General features: G+C 36.3%; 1 protein-coding gene across 1 annotated transcript; it reads left to right on the top strand.

Annotated features, from left to right (window-relative positions):
• Positions 1-12,782: 12,782 nt before the first annotated feature.
• LOC141365214 (uncharacterized) lies at positions 12,783-22,984 on the top strand. Its single transcript, XM_073869191.1, has 9 exons — positions 12,783-13,200; positions 15,725-15,762; positions 17,213-17,330; positions 17,506-17,668; positions 19,837-20,023; positions 20,191-20,274; positions 20,796-20,909; positions 21,823-21,936; positions 22,850-22,984. The coding sequence occupies exons 2-9, from the start codon at positions 15,748-15,750 to the stop codon at positions 22,982-22,984; spliced, it is 930 nt and encodes a 309-aa protein (XP_073725292.1). The 5' UTR covers positions 12,783-13,200; positions 15,725-15,747.
• The last annotated feature ends 584 nt before the right edge of the window (positions 22,985-23,568 follow it).

The raw sequence follows: 23,568 nt of genomic DNA, 5'->3' as shown, positions 1-23,568 counted from the left end.
AAGAAAGCGGCTCAGATTTCCCTCTCTCTTTCTTTCTCTCAATGTATTTGTATGTTTTTCTCACAGTGGCCCAAACTATGGATACTTATACTTAAAAATGTATAAATGTCATTTAACAAAGTAATAAACATTTATTTCATTTTAAAGGCATAGCCCACCCCCAAAAAAGGAAACAGAAGCATCATTGACTTCCATAGTAGGAAAAAAATAGTACTATGGTGCTTAAAAATGGTTTGGTTACAAACATTGCTCAAAATATATTTATTTGTGTTCAGCAGAACAAAGAAATTAATACAGGTTTGTAACAACATGACGGTGAGTAAATAATGACAGAATTTTGATTTTGGGGTGAATTAATCCCTTTAAAGGAAAACACCACCGTTTTTTCAATATTTTACTATGTTCTTACCTCAACTTAGACGAATTAATACATGTCTATCTTTTTTCAATGCGTGCACTTAATCTTTGGACAACACGTCATGAATGTTTTAGCATTTAGCCTAGCCCCATATATTCCTTAGGATCCAAACAGGGAAGAATTTAGAAGCCACCAAACACTTCCATGTTTACCCTATTTAAAGACTGTTACATGAGTAGTTACACGAGTAAGTATGGTGGAAAAAAATAAAACATGGGGATTTTTTCAAGCAGATAAAAAGTGAGAACTATATTGTATGGCGGAAGAGCACTTAGTTTGTCGGCGCGCAGTAACATCATCACTCCTGACTACTCCCCCCTCACTCAAACTTCCGTCAATATTAATGCACCTGAGGTCGAAGTGCTGCAAACTAAGTGCTCTTCCGCCATACAATATAGTTCTCATGTTTTATCCATTTAAAAAAATCAAGTTTTATTTTGTGCCACCATACTTACTCGTGTTACAGTCTTTAAATAGAGAAAACATGGAAGTGTTTGGTGGCTTCTAAATTCATCCCTGTTTGGATCCTAAGGAATAATTGGGGCAAGGCTAAATGCTAACACATTCACAACGCTCTGTACAAAGATTAAGTGCATGCATTAAATAAAAAGAGGTATGTAATAATTTGTCTAAGTTGAGGTAAAAACATAGTAAAATATTGAAAAACGGTGGTGTTTTCGTTTAAAGATGTTAAGCATGAACCTTTTAACATTTTACTAAAATGTTTGTTAGGCTTTAAATGATACATACAATTTTGATGTATGCAGAGATGCGCAATAATTCGCATGTGATTGTCATTGCGCATCTTGTAGGTAAAGCCGGTTCCGTGATTAGAAGTAAATCGGCATCAGCTGCTTTCAGATGATGTAGCATTTACTACACAAAGCCATAGTTCACTGACAATCGGGGCAATTTTGCATTTATTATTGCGGACGTATTGCCTGCGCCGATATGTATGCGATATGGCCTAGCTTGTCAGTGAACTATGGCTTTATGTAGTAAATGCTGCTCCATCTGAATAGCAGGTGATGGTGCTTTACTACTTGTCAAGGAATTGGCTTTACTGACAAAATAAGCATGATATCGCATGAGAATTATCGTGCATCCCTATATGTTGTTCAAATGTATAATAATACATTATTATTGGCGATAATGTTTTAGTATACCTGGGTTAACTGAGGGAACTGACTTAATGCAACTAAAACAAGTTTGTTCTGAGAAAAGGTCATACCTTATTTGTTTGCATGTGCCATCTGGTTTCTAATCCATTAAAATGCATTTAAATATTTGTGGCTATTGTATGCAGCAAATTGCATGTGCGAAATATTGAAATATGCTGTGTCGGTGATGCCAACCATGCCCAATTTAAGGTATCCTTGACCCAACATGGACTGCTTTTGGAAGGATTTAGGATTTGCTTTGTGTAATTTACACAACACGAGTCAAATAAAACATTATATAGTTTGTATTACGCGATTTGTAATATTTGTAATAATAAATTATGTAGGCATTGCATACAACTAAATTGTTGTATCTTTTGTACTATTGAGATCTTACATTAGTGAGTCAAAGGTTGTTTTGTTGTTTTTGTTGGTGTGTCTAACAATGGCAGTAAGACACAGAAATGCTCTACAGATGTGACCTCTCACTCCTCTCTCCTACTATTTCCTCTGTCCTACTATCTCATATACAGTACACACAGTATATTTTCTCTCTCTCGTTGTCATTCTTCCACTACTGGGTATTTCTTTGCTGAAAGATTACAATACATGGAAAAAGGACATACTTCCCTTTACTGTTAGTCATTAATGTCCTTTGAAGTCTCTTTGGTTTGGTTCAAACGAACACGGCACTGTCTCTAGTGTACCAGGATCAAGGCAGTTGGATCGCAGCAGCCTTTGACCGCGTCTTTCAACATAAAAAACAAATGTGGCATAGGGTGAATGAAACAAGAGGAGCTCCTAAGTGCTAACACACGCTCTCGCACGGCTCTGCGATGCTCAGGATGTCTGAAACAAGGGCACATGCCAGAGCTCGGAAGGTCACCGCCATGCCACGTTTGAGATCTGTTTACTACGTTCCTTGCATGTACCACTGCAGTTTCAACTGCACTTACAAGTATGAAGTATTTACTGTAAAGAAACCGTCGGGTTGGTGGAAGTTTGTGTTAATGGAGTGGTTCAACCAGAAATGAACGTTCTGTCATCGTTTGCTTTACTTTCATGTCAGTCCAAACAACATAAAATGTTTCCATGGAACACAAAAAGGGAATGTTTGAAGAATGAACTGGTCAGTTTTTCTTCACATGCAGTTACAATAAAATGGGGACCGAAGCTTTGAAACTTCAAAAGGGATGCACCATAAAAGGACCATAAAATGTGTCCATCTACCTTCTGCCCTGGCACATTCATGAGTAGCATCTGATTCCCAGTGAATCACTTGTGCCAGATATTTTCGATAAGTAATTCTGTTCACAATTAATGGTTTAAATGATTGCAAATTGAAGTGATCTGATTCAGTGATCCAGAGAAGATGGTTGGGGAATAACGAAAGTGTGAATCATGAATTCAGAAGACTTTGAACATAGCACGCTGACTGATTTAAACTTCTTTTATGACACTTTTATACAATTTTTATGGTGCTTTTGTGTCCTTTCCTAAGCTTGAATGCTCTGGGCCTCATTATTTGTAATTACATGTGTTGCACATATAGTAAGATAAATCAGATGGGTTTGAAACAACTTAATGGGGTCCTGTCATATTTTTTTCCCATTTATTTTCCCCCTGAGGTCCGCTAATTATGTTAACCAGGTTTTCTTTTTTTAAAATAGTCCTCATTTAGTTTTTCATGACTTTTCAACCTTTCTTTGACTCTTTTAACTCTTTCACCGCCAGCGTTTTTAAAAAAAGTTGCCAGCCAGCGCCAGCGTTTTTCATGATTTTCACAAAAGTTTAATGCCTTCCAGAAAATGTTCTTCTTCAAATATATAAACATACAATATACCAAATGAAAGAACAGACCCTCTGCTTTCAAACAAAAAAAAAAACGTTTCATCCTACCTTCAGTAGTTCTTTTGAATAGTCAGCTTTTGAATATGGGTAGGTTTCTGCAAAAACACCACATTTTGAGCAAAAAGCAGAGATAATTCCATTTTTGTGGAGGACTTTTCATAGAGATCCCATTCAGAGCGATCTTTAAAACAGACATGGACATGCAGCAGCTTGCCATAGGGCAATACTTCCGGTTTTAAAAAGTTGCACCTAGTGGATAATAGCGGTATTGCGGAAAGACGGAAATACTCGTCATTGGCGGGGAAACGTTTTCTCTTGATTGACGAGATATCTCGTCAATGGCGGGGAAAGAGTTAATTAAAAGGGCCATTTACTTATACCATTAAAGGGATAAAACCTGTGTAAATGTCTTTGTTCTGCTGAACACGAAGGAAGATATTTGTAATAAAGCGGAAAACAGATGCACCATTGATTTCTATAGTAGGAAAAAATACTATTATGGAAGTCAATAGTGCTCAAAAACGGTGCTCAAAATATTTTTCTTTGTGTTCAGTAGCACATAGAAATGCTACAGGTTTGTAACAACATGAGGGTTAATGATCACAGAATTTTCATTTTTGGTTGAACTAACCCTTTAAGATTTACAAGTGCCCTCTTCACAAATGAAAAAAAGGGTGATGCGTCTAACACAGGCTTCAGTTTTGTTTTTTATAGCCCCATCAGACTCTGTAAAGAGCACATTGAGACACATACAGAGGTTTACAGAGGTACAAACAGCTGAGAACAGCATAAAATCTGCAGGACTTTTCATTTTATCCTTATTGGCATGGGTGTCAGAAGAAATAAAAATGTGGGTGGGTCCAAAGTATTTACTGGAGTAGATGCCTTTTAATTAACACTTGCTTTTATAGCCTAAAAACTTTGCTTACCTTGTTGCGAAACTGGAGTACAGTTGGCCAAAGTAGCGAAAACACAAAATGGAGTTTAAGTTATATGAACTCTAAATGAGCTAAGTGGAATAGATTAGTTTAAAGGATAAATCCCAATAATTTACTCACCCCCATGTCTTCTAAAATGTTGTCTTTCTTTTCTGACATCTTTTCTGATGTCTTTCTTTTCTTTGACTTTAGTGGACCCAAACACGTTACAGTTTAAATGCTGTTTAAAACTGCTGTTTCAAAGGGCTTTAATTAATTATTATTATTATTATTATCCCAAACGAGGCATAAGGGTCTTATCTAGTGAAACGATTGTCATTTTGGGCAAGAAAAATAAAATATGCACTTTAAACCACAACTTCTCGTCTTGCACTATCTGTGTGACGCAACCTCACGTAATGCGTCATGATGTCGAAAGGTCAAGCATGACGTATGCGAAACTACCGCCCCAGTGTTTACAAGTGTGGAGAAGGAGGACCGTTCTGACGTTGTATGTGGAATGATACTAATTAATGTCCTTATGTTAGTTTTTTGTTTAAAATGGTCCGCAAATGTGTGTTCCACATATGTAACCCGTGACCTTTTGACGTCATGACGCATTACGTGAGGTCGCGGTGGCGCATCACACAGATTTGTAATTTAAAGTTGTGGTTTAAAAATACATTTTTTAATTTTTTTGACCAAAAATGGCAATCACTTTGCTAGATAAGACCCTTATGCCTCGGTTGAGATCGTTTAGAGCAGTGTTTCCCAACCAGGGGGCCGGGTGCCCACAGGGGGTCCTCAGCAGATTTGCAAGGGGGCTCCAAGATGACTTAAATTTATTAAAAATTGGACAAAACAAGCAAAAATCAAGATGTCTCTAATTGGTTTGGCCATTTTAGTAGCGAATATACATCTGTCTAGTCATACCAAGTTCTAGTTAATTTTATGTGGAAAAAATTGAGTGAATGGGGGGCTTTCAAATATTGTTGTGGGCAACGATATTATCTTACTCAATATTTGGTCTTGTTTTCAGAACAAATATCTAAAAATTCTTATATTAAGATGTATTTTCTTGATGAGCAAAATTACCTATGAAAATAAGTCTAGTTTTTAGACAAAACTATAAAATTTAATTGAATTTGTGCTTAAAACAAGCAAAACAATCTGCCAATGGAATAAGAAAAAAGTGTTTATGAAAAAAGTAAACTTATTTAAAGAAAAATGTTCTTATTCCATTGGCAGATTTTTTGCTTGTTTTAAAAACAAATTTACTGTTGCCCACAACAATATTTAAAAGCCCCCCACTCACTGCAGTGTTTGAGGTAAAAAAGTTTGGGAACAACTGGTTTAGAGACCTTTGAAGCTGCGTTGAAACTGTAATTTTAAACGGCATTTAAACTGTAAACTGTTGGGGTCCAATAAAGTCTATTAAAATGAGAAAAATCTTGAAATGTTTTCTTCTCAACTGAACAAAGGGAGACATCAACATTTTGAATGACATGGAGGTGAGTAAATTATCTAGATTTTATTTAAGAAAGTGGAATAATCCTTTAATTTATAAGTGCATTCCTCAAGTGGAATGGATTTGACTGACGGTGCTCTAACAAGTGAACAGGCATATGTGCTAAATTAGAGAAAAAATGAGTGGGTCCAATTTCATTGGTCTTAAAAATATAATGGTATAATGGTTTCATTATTATTGGTCATTCTTCTAGTTTTTAGGCTAACCAGAATCTATTCTGCATTCTATTTAGCTTACTGTGACTGGAGGACCAAGTTTCTAAACACCAAATTTTGTCATTGTTAAAGTGCAAATTAGGGTGGTTACACATCCACATTGGGTTTTTGAGGTTATTTAAGTTTTTAGCTTTAATGCTCTTTTGGTTTTCAGTTCTGAAAGTTAAAGTATGTTTGCATAATGAATAAAGTGTTTTTATTTCGACAAATCAAGTACATTTTAATTAAATATGTCAAATTTACAAGTTATTAGAACAAAAATGGTCAGACTCATTGAACCATGTCTTTGTCATGGGGCCCTATTTTAACGATCTGAAACGCAAGTGCGAAGCGCAGAGCGCAAGTGACTTTGTGGGCGGATCTTGGGCGCTGTTGCTATTTTCACGGCGGGAGAAATAAGTCTTGCGCCGGGCGCAAATCAATATGGGGTTGGTGTGTAGTAGGTTAATTTTTCATAGGTGTGGTTTGGTCGTAACGTCAAATAACCAATCAGAACGCTATCCAACATTCCCTTTAAACGCAAGGGCGCAAGTGCCATGGCGGGTTGCTATTATTATGACGGATTTGACAGGCGCACGCCAGGAGCGGTTCACAGCCGATGAGACCGACGTTCTTGTAAGAGCAGTCAAAGACAGAGAAGTTGTTTTGTATGAGGATGGGAGAAACCAGCCCGAATCAGCGTCGCGGTTAAACAGGCGTGAGAGGAAATAGCCGCAATTGTCTCATCAGCTGCGCCAAGCACTACAATAGGGACTTTAAGCAACAGCTGGGAATGGAACGGCTACGGCGACCGGAAGTATGCTGTCACACCGCCGTAGCCAAGAACGTTAAAATCACTAAGCAACCGTAAACAGGACCGCGCAACGCGGTATTAATTCATTTATTGAGAAACAAAAAAAATGTCATTTAAAAAAGCAAGAGAAGGGTTGGTTTTGGCATTAAATGACAATCTTTTGTCAGAAGAGAAGTTTTTACTATTGTATGATGTAAATAAGTCTAAAAACCTAGATTTAAGCAATACTTGAAAACATTGAATACTTAAAAATCTTTAAAATTAGCTTAAATTTAAAACATATTAACATATATTATTTAAAAGACTTGTGGTACAATCATAAACTGATGCAATTACAATGTCATATGCCATTAAACATAACATTTATTTACACAATCTCTCACGTTGTAGCGACTACGGCAAATCAGCTGTTCTTCCGTAGTAGACCGTTACAGTAGAACGTCGCAAAATAGCAGTTAAATTCGCGCATGCGCAATACAACGCCAGAATGCCGTTGCCGTTCCACCAGAGGCTGTTGCTTAAAGTCCCTAATGATGTCAGGAGACGGGGGGATCCCAAGCTTGCCAGCATAAATCGGGCACGCCGGGCACACAGGAGGACATCGCTGCGTCCACCCTCACAGCTGAAGGGGTTTGGGGGCTTTGAAATCGGACACAAGAAACGCAAGGTCCAACCCCAAAGTACACTTACAAATCAAGTTCATATACATAAAGGTTTCTTATGAAAACATTTTAATTATTATTTAGATAAAATAAACGTAATACAGCCACACAACAAACTTTTGAAAATATTTTAATCGTTATTTGCATGATAATTGTTTAACGCTGCCACACAAAATAAATAAAAACTATCACCACAATGCTCACCACAATGATTTCCCTTATCTCATGTATTAATATTTTTTATTGTAACAATTTATGATGATTTCCCTTATCTTATATTTTTTATTGTAACAATTTATGATTTGCAAAAATAACTGTTGCATCTGTGTAGATTAGATAAGCAATGCGCGTTGTGCACGCTATACATTATGGTAAGCATGCGCCCTTAAAATAGCATAATGAACCACGAGCAACGGGCCACTGACTTTAGACTAGTTTTTTTTGGTTAGTAGCGCAATTGTTTTTTGAAACTGCAAAATAGCATAAGAGATGGTTTGCGCCGGAGCACGCCTCCTTTTTTGCGCTGAACCGCCCAGGGAGCGCAAGTTCATTCCCTAGTTTGCCGACGTGCGTCTGTGGAGGGAAAAACCCGCTGTGCGCCGGTGCAAAATACGAAATGATACATGCGTCACTGACAAAGTCAATTGCGCTGCGTGCAAGATAGGGCCCATAGTCTCATAAACAGCTTAAGGCCCATTTCTTATTGCCACATAATAGTTACTTTCAGGCAACAGTAGTGTAAATATCAGAAAAGCTGATTTGATTTAAATAAAGGATGATTTATATGTAACAGAGGGGTTGGCTTAGGCTACAGCAAACATTGTGTAACTTTTAGCCCTAAAATTTCAGTGAGTGAGTCACAGGGCTCATAAACAGCAACAGTCACTCTCCTGCACTGCTTGCATTAAGTATTTTTAATTAAACATTTGTTTAAAAAAAGACCAAATTTCCTTGAAATGTGATGATCAGCTGACATTCGGAGTTGTCAATGAAATTGTTTAAAGGAAGGTGATATTATTGTTGATGTGATGTGTCATTTTTTGTATCAGCTTCTTATTGGCTCGGCCCTTTTTTACATACTGTACCTTAAAGGATTAGTCAATTTTCTTTAAAAAAATCCAGAAAATTTACTCGCCACCATGTCATCCAGGGTGTTGGTGTATTTCTTTGTTCAGTCGAGAAGAAATTATGTTTTTTGAGGAAAACATTCAAGGATTTTTCTCATTTTAATGGACTTTAATGGACCCCAACACGTAACAGTTTTATTGCAGTTTAAAATTGCAGTTTCAAAGGACTCTAAACGAACCCAAACGAGGCATAAGGGTCTTATCTAGCGAAACGATTGTCATTTTTAGCAAGAAAAATAAAAAATATGCAACCTCTCGTCTTCCTTCGGCCGTGTGACGCACCAGCGCGACCTCACGTAATACTTCACGTGAAGGTCACACAGGTCACACAGCTGGTTGAAGAAAAGAAGTTGTGGTTTAAAAGTGCACATTTTTTATTTTTCTTGCCAAAAATGACAATCGTTTCACTAGATAAGACCCTTATGCCTCGTTTGGGATCGTTTAGGGTCCTTTAAACTGCAATTTTAAACTGCATTAAAACTGTTAAGTGTTGGGGTCCATTAAAGTCCATTAAAATTAGAAAAATCCTGGAATGTTTTCCTCAAAAAAACATAAACTCTTCTCGACTGAACAAAGAAAGACATTAACATTTTGGATGACATGGTGGTGAGTAAATTATCTGGATTTTTTTAAAGAAAATTGACTATCTTTAAGGTGAGTGAAACCCACTGGACTGTTAACATTAAAGTTTCTCGCACATGCACATTATACTGGCATTCTGGCTGTATCTGTTGCGGCACACCAATGCTGATGCAAACATTTATTTAACTTGATTAAATAAACTCAATTTTTTTTAGACACGTTGTCAAACTGTCTATTTTATGCCTTGCAATACCAAAAATTAGATCCACCATATTTTTTACATAGCTGACACTACAGCTAGAAGATCTTGTATACTTTTTTTGTCAGACTTTTCCTCCCAAAATCACTTGTTTTGCTTCTGATTATTTAATGCAATCACTGTCAGTCAACATCTTTACGCTTCATAGCTTGTGGTCATTTCACCCAGCCATTACATACAGTAGATTTATATTGTGTCTTCAGAGGGTTTTGACACTCTTAGTCAGGCCTGCCTGATCTAATTTTGTTTTAGTTTTGTAGCTTGGCTGTAACCTTTGCCATTTTGATGCAAGATCTGCTGTCTCGATATAATAAACATTCTTCTTGGTTTGTTTCCATTTCGCATTTGTCTTGTTCGTAAGCGCTTGTCCTCTGACACCAAACATTTTTTTGTCTCTGAAGTCCTGAAGAATCTGCAATGGAATTTTTATCGAATGCTTTTGGTGACATCATAGCGCAGTTATCCTGTGACCTCAGGACGACATTTTTAACTCATAGTTTAGTCTTTAAATCCTTTTGAAGTCAAAGATAGACACACAGGGCCAAATTCATAGCATGTCTGATGAGGATCATAGCATTGTGGCGTCTTTGAGGAATGAAAATGAGCACTCGATCTGTGTGATAAAAGGCATATTTTGGATGTAAATTGTTCAAAGCCACATTTATGAAGACAAAAGGCTTGTTCACACAGAATCTAGTCCTTTGTCTTAACAGTTTTTTACATTTACATGCAGATGCTTTCATACATGGCATACAGGTTTCACATTTATTAGTATGTGCATTCACTGGCAATCGAACCTTTGACCTTGGGATTGTTGTCTGTGGCAGTTGCTTGCCATTTTTCTGAATTTTGAATTATACTATTTTTTTGAATGGCTGAATTTTGTCCAAGGACATGGACAGAGAAGGGAGAAAAATAGAGATATGCACAGGCTATTAAACTTGCCTGCAAGTTGATTATATCCTTCCCGTTTCAATATGGCAATAGATTCAAGTCAACATGTCCTATGACCTCATAACCTGTTTGGCCTGAAGGAGTGCATGAGATTTATAAAGAGAAAAGAGAAATTGTACACATACTTTCCTTCTTCCTCTGTCTCTCAATAGAGGTGAGGTGGCTGTGAGATTGGCCCAGAGGTAATCTTGTGGCTTTAATATTCCCATCACATGAAATCAATGTCTCTTGTCTAGTCTTATCCATCGGAATTTTCAGGAATGTCAAGCTTTTTTCACACATACATATTATGGAAAATACACATAAAAGTGTCCTGGATTTGACCGGGGATCGTTTATTCACATATTCCACGCTCTTTGCATGCATTCACACACATAACGTTAAGACACGTGACGTATAGACGGTTTCGCCGCACGTGCATTGTTACGGATACGCATCTGAACCGAAATGAACTTTCGGTCTGAATTTATTTAGCGGTCTGGCTTGATCTCTAAAACAAATAGTTTGTCGAAAATAAAATGTTTTGTTTGCCAAAGATGAGGGGAGACGACAAGCATGGATCACAACTGCATGGAGAGGTTTCAAGAATTCAAGAACCTGAAGCTGCAATGCTATCTCACAAGAATTCTTACATATTTTACGAGTTTCCTAATTCGTATTAATTCATACGACCACATTCGTAAGTTTAGGTACAATTTGCCTTGACCCCTGTGACGTTGGGGTTAAGTGCGAGTTAGGGGTTCGGTTTAGTTGTTGTTTTTTCATGAGAATCGTTCGATTTTACACTATTAACTTCGTATGAATTGATACGAATTAGCCAACTCGTAAAATATGTACGATTTCTCGTGAGATTAGGCTGGAAGCTAACATACATTAATTTGACACATTTAAAGGGACATTCTACTTTTTTGAAAATATGCTCATTTTCCAGCTCCCCTAGAGTTAAACATTTTATTCTTACAGTTTTGAAATCCATTCAGCTGATCTCCGGGTCTGGCGCTACCACTTTTAGCATAGCTTAGCACAATCCATTGAATTTGATTAGACCATTAGCATCGTGCTAAAAATAACCAAAGAGTTTCAATATTTTTCCTATTTAAAACTTGACTTTTCTGTAGTTACATCGTAAGATCGACGGAAAATTAAAAGCTGCGATTTTCTAGTCCGTTATGGAACTATACTCTCAAACTGGCGTCATAATCAGTGACTTTGTTGATGTAAGTGATGTAACACAGTCGCTTTTAATTTTCCGTCGGTCTTAGTACACAAGAACATTCAAGTTTTAAATAGGGAAAATATTGAAACTCTTTGGTTATTTTTTTGCGCGATGCTAAGGGTCTAATAAGATTAAATGGATTGTGCTAAGCTATGCTAAAAGTGGTAGCGCCAGACACTGAGATCAGCCGAATGAATTCCAAAACGGTAAAAATCAAATGTTTAACTCAAGGGGAGATGGAAAATGAGCATATTTTCAAAAAAGTGGAATGTCCCTTTAATGTTAGCTCAGTGCAATAGTTGATACGCGTTAGATATGATATATGAATGTAGGTAATTAACTTATTATCAGAAATAAACCACTATAAAAGGACTGTTATTAGTGAAAAAACATAGAAAATCGTTTTACGAGTTTACATGACCCCACACATGATCAGTTTATTAAGCATAATTGGCATGCCATGTAAACGCACTCATTAGGATAATGTTAAGATTTTTTCTATTGTGACATCAAGCATATCTACAAATTGTCATTTCTGTAATAATAGAAAATCTCAATTTTTAAAGTTAAAATTATATTTAAATTGTAATATATTTAAGGACCTAGTATACTTGAAATATAACAAAAATGAGAATCTAATGCGAACCACCAGTCCTGCAAATATATGCAAAAATTAAATAATGGTCAAAATAAAAATAAAGTGTCACAAAAAAACTTAATTTCTCAATGCAAGTTTTTTTTAGATATTGCAGAGAGTCCTAAATGTAGATGGGAGGAGGAGAAGAAAGTTCACCCACAGGTGTCCTTGAATGTAGAGTATGTCTGGTACTAGTCATACTACACCACTTATTACTCAGTCTGCCCACAGAATATGAGCAAACAAATCTACGTTCATCACAAGACAAGTCTCATCTTTAAACTCACAAATTACAGCAGCCAGACATTCGCACACACTGAAGTTCATTGTAAAAAACATTGCAAAAAAAGCTCAGCAGTCAGTTGAGCAATAGTACTGGGAAAAGGTTTACTGTGTGTGTGTGTGTGTGTGTGTGTGTGTGTGTGTGTGTGTGTGTGTGTTTGTTTTTATCACTTTGTGGGGACCGCAACCTGACAGCACACTCACGTTGTGGGGCCCGAAAAACTTTGTGGGGCCATTTTGCTGGACCCCACAAGGATTATCATTGGAATGAATAGAAAACACTTTGCTGATGTCTAGTGTAGAAATCTGAGTTTGGCCCACAAGTGATGAAAAAAAAAAAATATGTGTTTAAGTGTGCTAAGATTTTGCTCACTACTGCCCCCTTATTTCGCTTAATGGTAGTGCACTCTCACACACTCGCACACTCGCAGCCAATGAACGGCATGCTTGTTTGTCACGTGGGTCAGTAATTGACGTGAAGTCACCTGAAGTGTCGTAATGAAGACGGTTGAGGACATCTTGATGATTACACGAGGTCAGAAGGTCCACGATGGAAATATATCTTCGCTGGAATAATCATTTGGAATATTCATCATAAGGTAATGTACCGAATTACACGTTTGTGATACCTATGCTATGAATAATGAAGAAATCAATAACCTAGATTACGTTAAAAAACTTTGTTACAGAAAGTAGATAGGGCTAACGTTAAATGCTAGCATTAGCAACGTTAGCGCCAGCAGTCAGCCTTCCGTTAAGACCTTACTAACTTAGCTCAGCTAGCGTTATTATCTTAGTAGACACTAATTAACATTTGAACCACCAAAAGTCCCTAGTTTCTGGGCAGCGGAGGTCAGGCACCTCTTTGCAGGACCTCCGCGGGGGTAGGCGAACGCCGGGCATCGGCGGCCGAGAGGGTCGAGGGGGCCTGAAGATTAAACCGCGTCCCGCGGGAGGCTCCGCCACGCGTGTTCCTGGGTAAATTGAGTAAATTTGTACTTTTACTTCGTTACACTGTGCGGCGTTCCTTCGTTACTTTATTTTAATTCATTACGAAATGTGTATTTTATTTTAAAATTGCTGTCTCGTGTTTCTGGGACTAATGACTCGATTGAGTCGGTTCCTTACAATGTATTGAAAATAAATGAATCGTTTGAGTCGTTTTTTTTTGCAAAGTGCGCCAAACGTTTTGAATTGTTTTGCGAATCAGTTCGAATGAATTGTTCAGATCGCCTGAAAAACTGAATCTCGATGCGGATTCATCCACAAACACACATAACATACAGTGTTGAATGACTTGAATATGAATGAATCTACTATATTTATTTACTAAAAGCAGAACTTTACACGTACCCGCCATTATATACGCGCGACAGGCTCATTGTCAGATACACGCGCAACCTCCGGAAATACCTCCAGAGTTAATTTTTATAGAAATGCTTATCTATTATGTGTTTGTGTAAAGTATTATTTAACTTGCACTGTTTGTGTATGCTGCAATTTTACACATACCGTTACATAGTGTGCCCTTCTTAAGTATTGGGAAAATACAGGCAAACATTTTCTGCTATGGAGTCAAGAAATGTATAACATTAAAAGGTGAATGAGACAAAAGTACAGAATGTAGGTATGACAAAATTTTCAAAAATCCCAAAGGTATGATATTTTTAATATTAGAAATCATTGGAAAAAGTTATATATTGATGTCTATCGAAGCTGTGTGACCGAAAATGTTGTATTCACATGTTTTTACTTATAACTTTATCATTTTATCAAATATCTGCCTAAAATTTTATTTCAAATTAAATCATTAACATTTACTGTTTTAGTCAAAATGGGCATCAGACCCATGGTAACCATGATAACCAATAAAATGTGACATTCTGTTATTTTGATATTTATCTGACCATTTTCTGGTCTCCACAGAAAACAGAGAAATATGTCTTTACTGTACGAATATTTTTTCCAAGAGTAAGTAGTAACTTGCTACTTGTTTTTTTTTTCATTGCATACTTTTTACTTTTACTCAAGTACATTTTTTAAAGTAACACGTTTAGGACTAAAACATATTTTTTTATATACAGCAAACATATCCTCACTATCTGCTAGCTGCCTGTCCCCTTAACACACTGTAAAAAATGCGGTCTCTGTAGACAGCCCAGGCTCCAAGACAAGATGGATTTAGGAGTGGGGGTTGGGCACCCTTATGACTTTACATGAAGCACGGAAGGGAGGGGGAGGGGTGAGCTATCCTCAGTTTGGTTTGATATTACTTTTGATAATTATTTATCCATCTAGAAAAAAATAGCCAACTCAATTTTATGTCACAAGCCAAAAAAAAAAACAAACATGCACACATCCTTGTTTTTGATAATTTGCGAGGCACCATGACTGGGACATCACTTGTGGGATCCACCCTTTCTAAAAGAGGTATGCGCCTTAAAAAAATCACGCAAGATCAGAAAACATTCATAAACGCATATCTCACTTGATAAGCTCAAATTTAAGAACTGTTGCATTACATGAAATTGGTAGCTTCTTTTAAATTAAGCACCAATTAAATTCAACGTGAAGTGAAATCGCATACAACATGGCACTTGACATAATCTGCAAGTCAGTGAAATGGTTGTGCCAGTATGTTTGACAAAATTTTCTAAAGTAGAAAATCATCATACCCTGTCAAAATCGATACCTTTTGTCATAATGTACACCCTGAAAATTGAAATAAATTAAACCTACATTTTGCCAGCTGTATTTACACATTAAAATCTACGCATCAAAATAAAATGGCATTTACAAAAATTCAGAACAATTATTTCAATTTGATTAGTGAAAATACCTGGTTTGGAACCAATATGAAATTGCTTGGGTACAACCAGTCACTTTCCAGATAATACACCATTCTAAATGTTTTTTTTATACTTGTTACAGACAAGTGGACAAGCATTAATGTCAATCCCTGATGATTCAGATTATTGCAGAGGTCTTTAAACAGTGGTACAAAAAAAATATATTTTTAGAAAAACAGTTGGGTGATTTGAGGATGATCATTTTGTGAGTCATATCAGATTAAATGGTCCAACTGCGCAAAAATCATATTTGACAAGTTTTTTTTGTCAACAGGTTTTAAAGTAATTGCCCTGGCAATGCAGATACACAAGGTAAGTACAGTTTAAGTAGTAGCCATATTGAGTAGTTGAATGACAAAATACAGTATACTGTAGAGGTCGACCGATATGCTTTTTCTCTGGCCGATGCCGATGCCGATTTTTTAGAAATTGGGGCAGCCGATGGCCGATATGTTTGGCCGATTTTCTATATGTACATAATAATCAAAATGTTCTCATCATTATTAGCAGATATTTTAAATGCAAAAATGTCACTATTTAAGTCAAAGTATTTAAAAATATATGACTGGTCTTTCTGAAGAGTTTTACAAGCTCCTCTGCACCATGCATTTATCAGACACAGATATTACCTGACACTCTGCTGTCATCATCTATGATCAGTTTTTTACCATGGCTTTTATTGCTTTGTAGGATAAAATCCTTATTTGGTAGACCTGATAAAATATTTATTCATCATAAAGTTATCATAGTAAATGGTTTTTAGTTGAGACTGTTATTTAGGGCAAATCTTTCTAAACACATTTACATTCTCATTTCTGAGACGCTATAAGTGACTGATTGTGCTGACAGTGACGTCTTGTGAGTTTAGTGTTGGGACAGATCTGTTGTTTCAACCGTTCATTCAAACGAATCCGTTCAAAGGAGTCAGTTCGCGAATCGGACGCGCTGTGTTCTAATCCAGGCTGAGCAGCGCAAAACTGTAAACAAAGTCTTACTGTAACAACACGAAAAACATTTCCTTTGTGGATATGATTTGGTCTTCCGACCTTTCGCCATCGAGTCAGTTTTGTTTTGAGTAATAAAAGCAGGGAGACAGAAAGCGTGCACGCGCGGCTCTTCTCTCTCTGTCATGCAAACAAAACTCATCATCACTCATTAATCACATGAAATGAGCCTAATCTTTGCACGGACAGTGCACCGCGAGACATAAGCCTGTCGCGCTGTTGTACTGGCTGCTTAATTCGCGCGATCCGCCATCATTTAGTAAAGCTGTTTGTAAACAAGGCATGGCTGCACACACACGAGACGGGAGCGAGCTGCCTGCAGCAAGAGGCAGCGTCACGAGTTCTACAACAGCGCTTAGGTGCCCGCAGATGCGCCTGCCTATTAATCGGCCTAGTTTTGCAGCAAAATCGGCCAAAGCCGATTTTTTAAAATATGCCAAAAATCGGCCAATTAATCGGCCGGCCGATAAATCGGTCGACCTCTAGTATACTGTCTTATTGAATTCTTTTGAGTAACTTTGCTGAAAAAGTATTTTTATTGTTGTGAAATGGGCAACTCGCTGTGAGAATAAATCTCAAACTTGTATGCATACACAATGGAGTTGCATAAAGTTCCTGGAATATCTAATTTGGAGTTATTGTCGGTCATGTTCCTAATATAATAAAATGTTCATAAATTTTGTTTTGTGGTGTATCACATGAAATTGTGTTAACAATTAGTTGTAGCCTAAATAGTGCAATTAAATTATTTGGCACAGGAAGAAGTCACTAGGAAGAGGAAGCGGCTAAAACCAGAAGCTGTAGCACTGCAACATGTCCGTAGTGCCACAGACAGCACATGTTTTTTGGAGGCACGACACATAAATCAAATAAAAGGCAAGTTTAACATGAAATGTTTTACAAATTTGATTTACCACAATTCTGGATTATTTATGTATATTTTTGTACAGTGAATTTTGATAGCCTTTACTGTCAATAAAAAGTGGTTACATGGTGCACTTGCATTCTTGCCACATCAGATGTTATATCTTTATGCATTTTATGTTGATAGGTCGTGGTGTGTTTGCACTGTCCCCATTTCAAAAAGGGGATTTTGTTGTGGAGTACAGAGGAGAAATGATAGACTCTGCTGAAGCTCAAGCTAGAAGGAAGAAGTATCATCCATCACAGGCAGTTTTTATGTTTGACTTCTACTGGCATGACAAACAATGGTGGTAAGAATCTAGTCAGCATTCAAACAGTTTACTTTTTGAATAGCATACATGTATCCTTCAATAACAAGTTCACTTTTTCAAAACTCTGGGGAAAAAGTGAACTCGTTATCAACCATATTATGTCCCAATCTGAAAAAAAAATATATAAACAGTGTTAAAGGGGATATCCAACAAAAATTCTATGTCTATGTTCCTAAGTCACTAAGTCATAATTTGACTGTCACTCACTCTGTCACTTATCAAGCAGCTCTCTTACCAAGGGAGATGAGGGCTGAGCTATTAGGATTGCTACATCAGCTGGAGACATGGACTGTGTTCTGTCCAATTGGCTAAGATAGAACTTTTGTGAAATAATGAGTAAATGTGTGAAAATCAAATGTTCCTTCTCTGAGATAACACAACCTTGGTGGTTCAATGGCTTTTGTTTAGTTCAGTTTATTTGTTTAACAGGGACAATGCACATTAATGAACATGATTGTAAATGTACCAGAATTAGCCAAAATAGCTGTTTTTCATCTGTAGCCCTCTGACAGAATATTAGACACACTGTTTATATTTATTTTATGTGATAAATGTTAGTCGCGTGGCTTATAGCTAACTTTCTGACTTGTATGCTAAAGATGGAAAAAAGCCAGCTTGCGGGCTTCATGCACGTATGCACAGTTGTCGCGTGCACGACAGCTCTACCCGGGAAAACATTATAGTGCAAAATATTTTTTTCCTCTAATATAGACTAGGGCTGTCGCGGTAACCGCAATCCTGTATTACCGTGCTGCTGAGAAGCTTAACCGCATGGAGGACAAATAAAGGGCAACAACCGCGCTTTTCACATTAAATTCATATATAGCTATGCCCTTCTTGTTTTTCACATCATACATGTATAAGAAAGGCCAAATAGACTGAAAGAGTTAAGAGAGTAACTTGTTTTTTGTAAATTTCAATTCAAAATGTAATACTATACTATTCATGTTTTGTTAAATCATACAGTGAATGTGTGAAGAAAGTGAAACTATGACAGAATAACTGCGTCGCCTGCATCTAGATGCAGTTTTAAAGATTAAAATTACTTTAATTTAACTGATCAACATAAATACAAAGCGCCATAATATAACTGATTGCTTACCAGCATTAAAACCACTTTATAACAACCTTTATAGTTTTTTTTCTTTGTGTATCTACAGCGTCCGCTCCGTGGACAAGGAAACTGCAGCCAATAACGCTGGTTGCTTTATTATTAACTGACTGAACACTTGACTCTTACCTGGATATTTAGATTTTAAAGTTTTTCATCAACAGTATCTGCGTGAAACATTATAAACATTGATTATCATCTGCCGACTCAATTGCTTCCGCGCGTTCTCTATTTTACAGAGAGTCCGCTTAATTAACGGCTTTTCGCTCGGTCCACGTGAGCTAAACATTGTTATTCTGTAATTTGTTCTCACATAGGCTATATTTCTACATTTTTCTACCAAGAAACACTCGGGATATAATGTAAGTTGTTATAAATAGCATTTAAGCTTGATCGAAATGATGACAAATCAGTCTGACCAAAAATGATCTATCCAGATGAATTTAGCCAAATTATTCATTAGCCAAAATATTAGTTTTCATACTTAATAGATACAGATTAATTTATCTACTAATATACTATGGAAAATGCCGTAAATATTCATTGCCTTCTGTATTGCATTCGTTTTGTACTTTAATTTATTTTTAAGACACTGGTGTGTTCTGTATTTACCGATGCTCTGTAAAATTGCACTTAAAAAACTTCTTGTTAAGAAATTGTTCTTTAATTTATTAATTTTTTTCCAAAAAATATATTTATATAATAGTATAGCTTGTTAACCTTTTTCACATAAGGGAAAAGACATGTAGCCTACCTGCTTCTACATCAGTGCACCTCGTTATTCTGTTACTCTGGAGACCTTTTCAAATTCAACACGTAATAAAAATGTTAAATCTCCCTCTCGCTGGTGTATGTGTTCCCGGACCTTTGAACTTACAAAATAAGCACTGCTATCCATGCCACAAATCCAGGATTTGATTCAACCACACACAAAAAATGTGACCTTGATCTCAAGCTTATGTTGAGCAATAGAAAGGCCTTTATATTCTTTCAGGTCCTGTAAATGATTTGTATTTATCATTTTGCCTTCTTTTAGCATTGATGCTGCTGTGGAAAATGGATCATTGGGGAGACTGGTCAATGATGACCATGTTAATCCTAACTGCCGGATAAAAAAAATTGTTGCAGACGGAAAGCCACATCTAGTCCTGTTTGCTTTACAAAACATAGAGAGAGGAGACGAGATCACATATGATTATGGTGGAAGTGATTGGCCTTGGAGGGTAAGTTACATTATATTACAAAGTGTGGGTTAAAAAAAGTTACTTACAATTTTGTTGTCATCTTTTCCATCGTAATGTTACAAGAGGTACTAACTTTCCTAGCAGAATTGGACAACTATTGGTTGCTTGAGCAATGATTGAAGAATTGACTGTAATCCATGTTTTAGGTTAATGAAAACAACCAGGAACTGGTGGAAAGTTCCAACACAAGGACGCAAGACGGTAATGAGGTTTCCCCTTCGATTCTGAAGGTGAGTCTTCGTGTTTGGTGAACATGCTAATATACTTTTACCATTCAAGTGGGAAGCAGCAATCATATTCCAAGTTTATGTAACTTATTTTGTCCACTGTTCTACCCTTGTGGGGTCCAAATATCAATATCTTCTAAATTTCTGATTTCCTATTCATTTTGTCATTGTAACAAGAAACATTGCTTTTAATTGGAGTTTCTTTTGGTAATGACAAATAGATTTCATCCATCACTATGTCATTTGTAAGTATATAGAAGTACATGTTTATACACGCATAGACTGGTCTACCCTTGTGGGGTCCAAATATCAATATTGCTGATAAAAGACGTCTTTCAGTTCAAAATCAACAATGTATATCATGTAGTGTTAATGCCTTGATGATTGAGCAAAAGAGCTTGCAAATGAATTGGTGTTATGATGAATCATATGTGTTATAATGCGTACAAACATGTTGTTGTTGTTCATGGGTTTACTGCTTTAGGGTTTAAATTCACAATTATTAAATGTAATTCATGTTACAGGTTGATGGTGCACATTCTACCAATGTGGGCTTTGAACAAAACAACCAGGAACTGGTGGAAAGTTCCAATACAAGGATACAAGACGGCAATGAGGTTTCCCCTTCGATTCTGAAGGTGAGTCGTCTTGTTTGGTGAACATGCTAATATACTTTTACCATTCAAGTGGGAAGCAGCAATCATATTCCAAGTTTATGTAACTTATTATGTCTACTGGTCTACCCTTGTGGGGTCCAAATATCAATATCTTCTAAATTTCTGATTTCCTATTCATTTTGTCATTGTAACAAGAAACATTGCTTTTAATTGGAGTTTCTTTTGGTAATGACAAATAGATTTCATCCATCACTTGGTCATTTGTAAGTCTATAGAAGTACATGTTTATACACGCATAGACTGGTCTACCCTTGTGGGGTCCAAATATCAATATGACTGATAAAAGTCTTATAAATTTCTGATTTCCTATTCATTTTGTCATTGTAACAAGAAACATTGCTTTTAATTGGAGTTTCTTTTGGTAATGACAAATAGATTTCATCCATCACTTGGTCATTTGTAAGTCTATAGAAGTACATGTTTATACACGCATAGACTGGTCTACCCTTGTGGGGTCCAAATATCAATATGACTGATAAAAGTCTTATAAATTTCTGATTTCCTATTCATTTTGTCATTGTAACAAGAAACATTGCTTTTAATTGGAGTTTCTTTTGGTAATGACACATAGATTTCATCCATCACTTGGTCATTTGTAAGTCTATAGAAGTACATGTTTATACACGCATACCCTGGTCTACCCTTGTGGGGTCCAAATATCAATATTGCTGATAAAAGACTTCTTTCAGTTCAAAATCAACAATGTATATCATGTAGTGTTAATGCCTTGATGATTGAACAAAAGAGCTTGCAAATGAATTGGTGTTATGATGAATCATATGTGTTATAATGCGTACAAACATGTTGTTGTTGTTCATGGGTTAACTGCTTTAGGGTTTAAATTCACAATTATTAAATGTAATTCATGTTACAGGTTGATGGTGCACATTCTACCAATGTGGGCTTTGAACAAAACAACCAGGAACTGGTGGAAAGTTCCAATACAAGGATACAAGACGGCAATGAGGTTTCCCCTTCGATTCTGAAGGTGAGTCGTCTTGTTTGGTGAACATGCTAATATACTTTTACCCATCAAGTGGGAAGCAGCAATCATATTCCAAGTTTATGTAACTTATTATGTCTACTGGTCTACCCTTGTGGGGTCCAAATATCAATATCTTCTAAATTTCTGATTTCCTATTCATTTTGTCATTGTAACAAGAAACATTGCTTTTAATTGGAGTTTCTTTTGGTAATGACAAATAGATTTCATCCATCACTTGGTCATTTGTAAGTCTATAGAAGTACATGTTTATACACGCATAGACTGGTCTACCCTTGTGGGGTCCAAATATCAATATGACTGATAAAAGTCTTATAAATTTCTGATTTCCTATTCATTTTGTCATTGTAACAAGAAACATTGCTTTTAATTGGAGTTTCTTTTGGTAATGACAAATAGATTTCATCCATCACTTGGTCATTTGTAAGTCTATAGAAGTACATGTTTATACACGCATAGACTGGTCTACCCTTGTGGGGTCCAAATATCAATATGACTGATAAAAGTCTTCTAAATTTCTGATTTCCTATTCATTTTGTCATTGTAACAAGAAACATTGCTTTTAATTGGAGTTTCTTTTGGTAATGACACATAGATTTCATCCATCACTTGGTCATTTGTAAGTCTATAGAAGTACATGTTTATACACGCATACCCTGGTCTACCCTTGTGGGGTCCAAATATCAATATTGCTGATAAAAGACTTCTTTCAGTTCAAAATCAACAATGTATATCATGTAGTGTTAATGCCTTGATGATTGAACAAAAGAGCTTGCAAATGAATTGGTGTTATGATGAATCATATGTGTTATAATGCGTACAAACATGTTGTTGTTGTTCATGGGTTTACTGCTTTAGGGTTTAAATTCACAATTATTAAATGTAATTCATGTTACAGGTTGATGGTGCACATTCTACCAATGTGGGCTTTGAACAAAACAACCAGGAACTGGTGGAAAGTTCCAATACAAGGATACAAGACGGCAATGAGGTTTCCCCTTCGATTCTGAAGGTGAGTCGTCTTGTTTGGTGAACATGCTAATATACTTTTACCATTCAAGTGGGAAGCAGCAATCATATTCCAAGTTTATGTAACTTATTATGTCTACTGGTCTACCCTTGTGGGGTCCAAATATCAATATCTTCTAAATTTCTGATTTCCTATTCATTTTGTCATTGTAACAAGAAACATTGCTTTTAATTGGAGTTTCTTTTGGTAATGACAAATAGATTTCATCCATCACTTGGTCATTTGTAAGTCTATAGAAGTACATGTTTATACACGCATAGACTGGTCTACCCTTGTGGGGTCCAAATATCAATATGACTGATAAAAGTCTTATACATTTCTGATTTCCTATTCATTTTGTCATTGTAACAAGAAACATTGCTTTTAATTGGAGTTTCTTTTGGTAATGACAAATAGATTTCATCCATCACTTGGTCATTTGTAAGTCTATAGAAGTACATGTTTATACACGCATAGACTGGTCTACCCTTGTGGGGTCCAAATATCAATATGACTGATAAAAGTCTTCTAAATTTCTGATTTCCTATTCATTTTGTCATTGTAACAAGAAACATTGCTTTTAATTGGAGTTTCTTTCGGTAATGACA

Source organism: Misgurnus anguillicaudatus, chromosome 1, assembly GCF_027580225.2.
Source record: "Misgurnus anguillicaudatus chromosome 1, ASM2758022v2, whole genome shotgun sequence".
In the NCBI taxonomy this organism is placed as follows: Eukaryota; Metazoa; Chordata; class Actinopteri; order Cypriniformes; family Cobitidae; genus Misgurnus; species Misgurnus anguillicaudatus.
This window is presented reverse-complemented; position numbering and strand designations above follow the sequence as displayed.

What these genes read in the sequence shown, in the direction of transcription:
- LOC141365214 (XM_073869191.1), top strand. An exon ending in GAAGTGATTGGCCTTGGAGG is followed by an intron (nt 20,024 to 20,190) that starts GTAAGTTACATT and finishes TCCATGTTTTAG; the next exon opens with GTTAATGAAAACAACCAGGA. An exon ending in TTTCCCCTTCGATTCTGAAG is followed by an intron (nt 21,937 to 22,849) that starts GTGAGTCGTCTT and finishes TTCATGTTACAG; the next exon opens with GTTGATGGTGCACATTCTAC.